Source organism: Sinohyriopsis cumingii, chromosome 11 (assembly GCF_028554795.1).
Source record: "Sinohyriopsis cumingii isolate HCF-2022 chromosome 11, ASM2855479v2, whole genome shotgun sequence".
In the NCBI taxonomy this organism is placed as follows: Eukaryota; Metazoa; Mollusca; class Bivalvia; order Unionida; family Unionidae; genus Sinohyriopsis; species Sinohyriopsis cumingii.
In genome coordinates this window covers 87,556,697-87,565,296 of record NC_142971.1, presented here as the reverse complement: position 1 = coordinate 87,565,296, position 8,600 = coordinate 87,556,697, and the positions used below count along the sequence as shown (strand labels likewise).

Below are 8,600 nucleotides of genomic sequence, written 5' to 3'. Positions count from 1 at the left end.
CCCGCACATCCTAGGATCGGGCCTGTAACCAAGCTTGACACGTTTTATCAGAGTGGGACCAAATCTTGGTACCAATTAATTTTGATGAATGTATTTTGAGTAGTACCCATGATATAGTACCAAAAAAAGGGGAAATTTATGGGTTACGGTGACCGTTATCTTTATCTGTGAAACTTAATAGATTCATTAGCAAATACTATTTCTACCAGTCTACAATGTCGAGACCTACTAAGTTTTATGTATAATTCTGAGACGAGAAGAATGTAAATTATATGTATATCTCCAAATCAAAATTCCTAAAATCACTATATTTTCCGGAAGTTATAGATACAGATCAGAGTGACACACGTGCCAAATATGGCCCGCGCTCGTACAAATAGTTCTATAATTATAGTATAATTAATATATAGGACCACCCAGATATAGATAAGTCTGCCCAAAATCCATTAATACAAAAGCTTCAATAAAGTAGAAACTTCGTAGTCGTTAGAATCTCGTTCACGAGGATCTCGCGTAACATCGATAATTATGTTTGAATCGAGCAAGCGTGTTGATGAACGAGACTTTACGTTTTTATCGAAGACATTTACTTCCTCGAGAAAAGCAGTAATTAAACAAAGATTCCAATGGCAGATTGAAGAGAACTGTCTTTTACTCCGCAGTAAGAGCTTGAAGAAAGTTGTCTTTTACGACCTATTAAAGCAGTCTTCAGACTGCCTCGATCTGAACTCGCTAGTAAGGGAATGACAGTCATAAAGGAGATAAGATGTAAACTGTGAGAATTTATGACATTATCAGCAAGTTGTGTGATTGCCGATTATAATACAGAATATAATCATTATTTGTAAGCAAAAATCTAATGGTACTGGTGGCATATGGATCTGGATGCATGACAGTCCCAGGCAGTTTGATTATGCTGCACATATGCAGATGTGTGTATCGAACGATCAAAATTTATATAAATTTACTTTGGTGATAAAAAATGCAAAGAAAACTCTTACATTTATTTGACAAGCGCAAATTGAATAATAGACTTGAAATCGCAGCGAGAACACTTACATTTAATTACAATATTTAACTAGGTCATACACAGATTGGTGTTGAATATGCTCGGATTTCTTAATTATAAAATCCCGTTATTAGTTCTAGTTTTGTTTAACATGGGAATCAACGGGACGAGGTCAAAATGAAGAAATATCATGGCCTAAGTCTGGAATACAAACTATGTCTGTTGCGAGGGGGTTTGTTGTTTTCTTTTTTTTTAATATAAAAAAGATTGCTTGTTCAATAATGCATGATTTGTACACAGTACACTCAGTTATGAGACACCATACAACAGTATATGGGGCATTAATCGGACGTTTGCGCATTACATCATCACTGACAAAACCGAGATAGTTTTCTTTGCCATGTATCACAGTCCCTAAAATACAATCATAACGATTTGTTTTCTTTCTCCGACGCATTCCACTAAACTTCACTTTGTGCATCCAAATAAACATGGTACCATGCAATCAGCTCCATATGATTTGTCATCTTAAGAGTCCGAAGCGTTCCGAAATACGACGATGATTTTGAAATGTTATGTAATTATTATATGAAAAAATTATGTTGAATTACGTATTACCACACTTTCGAACGTGATTCACACATGAACAAATATATTCATATGCCCGTCAAATGCGCTGATGCATATGGGTACTTGGAATCTAAAAGTCGGGGATTGTGATCTAAATGTAAGTGTGCTGTCCAAAAATAGGAACTTTTCACAATATAATACGTTAACTTGGGTCACATTTTATGACAAAATTCGAAGGCTGAATAATATATCAGAACTAACACGGGTAACATTATCCGATTCGTACAAAGTCACTTCTGATGTATGGGAGCGTTGCTCTAAATGCGAGAAAGCCGATTTCTTTTAAGACTGTCTGCTATAAAAAGTCGTGGTTAAAGCAGATCTACACATTTATATTCCTTACTTTCTAATTTTTGGAATAAAAAATCGAGAAGGTATATTTGGCAACTGGATATGCTGGAAATGGAAGCCGTTCCAACGACTCAGATTAAGCATCTATATAACGCATTGGGTTTAACTCCTCGCCTTTATTAGCACTGACTGATACGGTTTGTTCTTAAGGCAGCCGCCATGTAACACAAGTGGCTCACATGTTCGCAGAGTTCCGCCGCACGTGCTGTTCGGAAACGAAATTCGTCCGTATTTGTTGAGCTTTTGCCATCTGCTTGAAGGATAAAAACATGTTTATCATTCATCTCATCCACACCAAATCGTTTGACTGATCTGTAAGGTTGCCAGTAAACACTTTGATCTGACAAAATATCCTTTATGGTGAGAGAGTCTTGATCTACGTGTAAAGAATACATTCCGTTTAAATTCAGTCTCGACGAGGCTTCTGTTTCAACGATTTGCACATCGTACAATGTTGAACTTTCTGAAAAAGAGAAAGAAAAAAAAATAATGTGAAAACATCTACCGAAAATACTTTAGAGACAGTGCAAATACCAGCAAGTTGAAACTTCGGATGACAGAAAATAATAGTATTGACATGAAGTTTTGGGATATTTGAGTACTCAGTAAAATGAAATATTACTTCCAATGGAGAACAGTTTTGTCTGATATATTAAAAATAGGGTCAAATATAAGCTGACCCATGATTAATCTGGATTAGGAAAAAGTTCCCTTCGTAATCTCGCTAGACTTTATAGAAATTATTGCCAATTAAGTCTCGTAGGAAGATCTATTTTTGAAGAGGTCAAAATTTCGACAGCGAGGTATTGTCTTCAGTGAAAATCTATAAATAAAATGATAACTGTAATTTCACAAGTAAAGTGTATCTCAGAACCTGCTTCCATTCTTAACACGTTACCTCAGCGATAACAGAGAGATTCCTTATTAAGTATGGAAAGTGGTTCAAAATTGATACTGTGATATCTGACAACGGTTCAGTTTAGTCAGTCTACACTGGAAAATGATGTATTGACCTACAATTTTTAAAATTTTCCTCTCATAATATAAAAATGCAGGGATCGCAGAATAGGTATGCCCCTCTACGAACCTACCTTTTGATGATTGTACCAAAATCCTATCAATATGCTTTAACTCATTTTTTATCTTTAGAAGTTCTTTCTCCAATTTGAACTGTTGTGACTTCTTCTTATGCAACTCTTCTATTGCTCTCTTCTTGGAGAGGTCAAGGTCACATCCGGTATGTGTTTCGTCTGCTCCCTCCTCTTCCAGTTTATCGTAATATCCGTCCGACATATTCAATAACATAATATCTCTGGAAAAGAGACAGGATGCCGCAATCTTTCGTATGGACTTCTTCTAATAACGTCGAACAATATATCAAATTTATTTACCTTTGCTTGGTTTAAACGGTTTTAATTAACATTTTTCCAGGATTACACAAAAATAGTGCTTATCGCTTGGTCCAGGTTTTGCTAAATTCTAAACATTTCTCCTAAAATTTAAAGTTTATAAACCTTGCTTAGGGTACTTATAATAATGTTGAGATTTTATTCAGAGGTAGAGATAGGTACAATGATTACGTATATCTCCACAATTTTTAAACTGTTTTGATCAGAATATTTAATTCTTCACACAAAAAATTAAAAAATATTTTAGAACATCCTAAACTTTTCCCGACAAAGTAAAGAAAACAATTTAGCGGATAATTTATGTCAACGCATTTTAGATTTAGGATTACAAAATGTTAAATAAAAAACATTGATTATTGCCAACCAAACAATACGTTTTTTAAAGAAACAAACTGTAAAATGTTAGATGAAACCCGTGCCTTATTGAAACGTACGCAACGCAGTCCTACCAATAACTCACACCTGACGAGCCAAGATTTATCACAAGTGTACTGAACATTAGATGCAGTTTTACACTGCCTAAAAGTGTACACAAATAACAAGGAACCACTTTCCTCAAATATAAATTTAAACCATGTAAAGACGATAAGATAGTAAAACCCCTGGCGACAATCAGGTTAGGAATTAAGTGAATGAAGTGACTAAGTTTTTATACATTTTATTTATCTCCTTGATAATTTTCGTTTTAAAATCGGTAGTGGGATACAAACAAACGAGAAGGTGTACGTATACTACATATATGATAACCACTCCGGCGGCCTAGTGGTTAGTGCTTCCACCTCGGAAGCGGAAGGTCGTGGGTTCCATCCCCAGCCGAGTCATACCAACGACTTACAAAAATGGTAATAAAAGCTGCCTCGCTTGGCGCTCAGCATGAAGAGGTTAGTGTTAGGATTGGTCGGCCTGGGGTCAGGATAATGTGACTGGGTGGGGATATCATGCTACATGTCTGCGGCATGATGCCCCAGTGCTAGACATCACTATAAACTGTCATAATGCAGACATCGTAGCAATATGACTGATTTTTTTTTAAAAGCTACGTTACAAATCCAAATCAAGTGGCCGAGTGGTCTAAAGCGCTCTTCGTTACGGATCACTGCGATTAAAAGAAATATATCTTTATTGTATTTTCAGAGGTTTTTAATGTATTTTCTTTCCTTTGTTTTAATAAATGAATTTTTGGACCAAGACCGTTTCACATACTGACCTACCCCACCCCAACAAGTAAACCAATTATCGGCGTATTTATTTATTCTGAGGGAGATTTTTTAAGGCTAGGGACATACATTTCGTACATAAATGATATTTGTACGACAGTCAGACGGTCTATACAAATTATTATATTTCTCATGTTTTGATGAAATAACAGGTTTCTTTTCATAACAGTTTTTTTTTTCTTCTTCGAATCCCTCATGTATTCCAAACTAACATATGAACCCACTTTAAAAATAGAATCTGAGTTTTTGTGGCAAATACGGTATCTGTTTTTTCATTAGCCGTAAGATCTCTAAATGTGTATGGGATTGACGTGTCCTCACCATAAACAGTCCAACAGGCGATGAAAGTTACACTGAGGATATGAGTTACGATGATTATGTCATTATCGACATTTGTTGTCACCAGACATAATAGGTACTTACTTTTATAAAATCCATGACACTCTTGCGGATTTGTTGCAATTTCTAGAGATAGGTTACAAAATTTACATCTTGCTACTACAATGTTTTTATATATGATCTATTTTACCTTTTCATTATATTATTATTTCATTGATTATTTTAAATGGCTGTCATAATTTAGAAGAAAATGATTCTGCATAAGAGAATGCTAGGCTGTCCAAGTCCACAACTTGTTTTGTTGTTGTTGGTATTCCGATTCGGATCTTATACACCATAAGCCTAGCTTTCCATTCACCAGATTATACAATATCTAGTATTACCTACCTAAGAAGGCGATTAGTAAAACAAAGGTGTTGATCTCGACCAAGAAACGAAAGGGCGGTGGGGTGGGGATAACAACAGAAAAACTTAACAATATTAAAGTAACCTATTCATTATAAATACACCCAATCAGACACATTGTGATGCATCTTCACTCACATAGTGTTGACACACAACGGAAGGGGAGAGAGCAATAAGAACAGTCTGTGAATGATACTCTAATATGAAATAATGGGGATGGGTGGGGGATTTGCTTCTACACTATGGCTACAACATTTCACTAAAGCCAAATAACCACTTACCTTACAGAGTCTCAACGCTTCCGAGATGCCTGCCAGACTGTACTGTATACTTACCATTGGATTATTTATTGGTTCTCTTCATTCTTTATTGATCGCACACTGTATATAACAGGAAGTTGTGTAGTGCACACTGCATTGCCACGAAAACGTGGTATTTGGGTGTCATAGGTCACGTGGGTAGGCTTTCGTGGAGTATATAAGTATCTGTATATAGAGACATGAATATTTGTTACATCCAGGACCTTGATCACTCTCAAGTCCCCTTGCAATCGGAATTTCCGAGTGGGCCTACATTTTCATATCTTAATATCTTTCTAAGATAAAGGTAAATACAATGTGCAGAACAAGATGCAAAACTGGGCGTTGAATTTAGTGCGCTTATAATTAGCAGAAAACTCAGCGCACTCAACCAACCTGCGTTTACTATCTAAGCTGATAACGCTTTTTTGTGTGTTTATTCTGGTCACAAATGATTGTAACGACTCATTTATACCTATTCGTGCAAACACAGAAGAATTCAGTGGACATAAAAGAGTAAAATATGTTATTTTGAATACGTAGAGTGCTATATATATACACCGAAAAACATGTCACATTCCGGTGGTGACGATTTGATCGTCGTTGATAATGTTCGAGTTTTGCGTGAAAAGAAACAAAACATAAAGGATCTTGTGGTGGCTGTTGTGATTTGGATTTTTAATGTAGCTTTAACAATTTTTCAGTCGTATCGCTACGATGTCTGCAGTGGGGCAGTTTATAGTGATGTCTAACACTAGGGCATCATTCGACTTAACTGATTTCTATCTTTTGCGAGCTCGAACATCATGAAAAAAACAAAAATACAACAAAACGTTGCTTTATACAATAAGATTACAAAATGGTGTAATGAAACGACTCCCAACACGCATACGGATGTTATGCATATTATACTTCAGCCTTATCACAAGCGATATCATTTGGGGTGACTGTACGAGGTGTTATAACACGTCATATTTATAATTTAAAAAAAAAGATATGCCTAAAATACTACAAAAACAAAAGAGCGCAGTAGCGGCGCGAGGTTTCGAGTTGCCTGGGGACAATATACTTTGGTACAGAGAACAGTTTTTATGTCAGAAAATTAAACTTCAAAAGCTACAGACATCGCCCGCACTGCCAGACGCACAGAGGTCATTGCTCCCTCTCAACGCCCATCCCCCCATTACCTAGACTGTTCACTGGAACCCTATATTGTCTATAAATCGGTCTTCCATATAAAATAACAATCAGGAAGGTTGAGTTGTATTTGCCAGGGTATTCTCAACAATGTAACAACAATGGAGATAAATAAACCAATACAATTTGTAACAAAATGCTCATTACACTTATCATACGGTATGCATTACAGTTTTGCCGATATTGTCGTTATTATTTATGAATAAATTTTCAATGTCTTTGTTGAATATTTATATTTTGCTTTTCTCCAGTAATCACAAGGCGTTAATAGCAGACGATAATCCGGTTCACTACTCAATTGCATCCTTGAAGATTTTCAACTTTCCATTAGGAAATTCAAACTGAAGCCCCGCTTGGAACACTTAATTAACCATATTTCAGTTCCACACTTCGTAAGTTCGCGACGATAATCTAGGTCATTCGAAAACAAAACAGTGTCCACTTGCTGGCAAACAAAGCATGCAAGAATTTATTTTTTCGCAGCTCCAAATGACATCCGAAATGTACAGTGCTAGTCTGTAATCTAACGTGTTGGGTGCACTGTCATGTAAAGCATGCTTTACGTGTTGGAATTTGATGAAGACGGTGCTTTTTCTAGTCTTTCCGTGTTTACACAGCAGTTCATTGGACATGTCTATTAAAACCAGATCCAGCAGCCAACCTCTTCAGAAGAATTTTGCATGTACAGTCACTAAGTTTCAACTCTTTTATGATGATAACTAAGAAAGAAAAAAATAAAGAATATATATATATATATATATATATATATATATATATATATATATATATATATATATATATATATATATATATATATATATATATATATATGTATGTATGTTATCATGGCTATGCTAGTCTCGCAGGAAAACTCGCCTGACCCATTCATCCTCGTGAATTTAAATATGCATCTCATATTGTGCCATTATCTCGAACAGTCAGTCCTCTGAATTTTCCCAATTTTTAGGACTATCATAAGCCCGTGGCTAACATATTATTGACTTTCCTCTGAAACGGTCGTCAAAGATGTAAACATCTTTGAGCCTGTAATTCTTTCCATGCAGTTGTTAACGTTGTCAGATTCAACCAATTAATGTGTTCCGTTGATTAACCATTGCCTATACGCAGCAAGGAGATGTTGGTCCTAGCAGGTTGTGTCTTAGACGCGAGCTTCATTGCAAAGTTAATACTGGATATCAAATCATGCTGAAAGTGGATAAGAACCAGGTGACACGCGGCAAGAGAGAGAGAGAGAGAGAGAGAGAGAGAGAGAGAGTTAGTTTTGCACAAAACTAGACATGTTTTGAGTTGGTGGAAAGAAAGAGATTAACATGGCGTTGGGATACGCCGAATCCATCATATCGAGTCGTATACATATGCAATATCAAGCGAGTTCTTTCCCCCTTCAAAACAAAGTGAGATTTTAAAAATTAATTAATTAATTTAGAATTACGAGTCGCCTGCGCCCATAGGGCATTCGCGACCAGTTTGTTCTTGTAATACAAGATTCTTAATTAATCGGGGTTGTAGGAATGGTGTATCTAGACCCCGCGTTTATGTGTACATGACACACTTCTTAATTCCGCGATATAAATAGGGACGGGAGGAAAGAGACCCGGGGAGGGAGATCAGGCCACAGTTGGTATTACCTGAAACGCCTGTTAAGTCAAATTTTACCCGGTTGTACTAATAGTAGCAACAGGGGACGCCGCTAGAGGGCACTGGCGATCAAGAATAACGTTTT

General features: G+C 36.2%; 1 protein-coding gene across 2 annotated transcripts; it reads right to left on the bottom strand.

Annotated features, from left to right (window-relative positions):
- Positions 1-990: 990 nt before the first annotated feature.
- On the bottom strand, positions 991-5,887 carry LOC149788918 (docking protein 3-like). Of its 2 annotated transcripts, none has more exons than XM_089975054.1 (3): positions 5,696-5,887; positions 3,082-3,302; positions 991-2,453 (listed from the first exon to the last, which is right to left on the bottom strand). In XM_089975054.1, the coding sequence occupies exons 2-3, from the start codon at positions 3,293-3,295 to the stop codon at positions 2,110-2,112; spliced, it is 558 nt and encodes a 185-aa protein (XP_089831180.1). In that variant the 5' UTR covers positions 3,296-3,302; positions 5,696-5,887; the 3' UTR covers positions 991-2,109. The 2 variants fall into 2 exon arrangements, with proteins under 2 accessions (XP_089831180.1, XP_089831179.1); XM_089975053.1 differs by having other exon boundaries at positions 5,642-5,877.
- Between the last annotated feature and the right edge of the window lie 2,713 nt (positions 5,888-8,600).

Bases quoted from the DNA above. Each gene is read 5' to 3' on its own strand.
- LOC149788918 (XM_089975054.1), bottom strand. From the start codon at position 3,295: ATGTTATTGAATATGTCGGACGGATATTACGATAAACTGGAAGAGGAG. The intron at 2,454-3,081 runs GTAGGTTCGTAG...TCTCTTTTTCAG, and splicing joins TTTGGTACAATCATCAAAAG to AAAGTTCAACATTGTACGAT.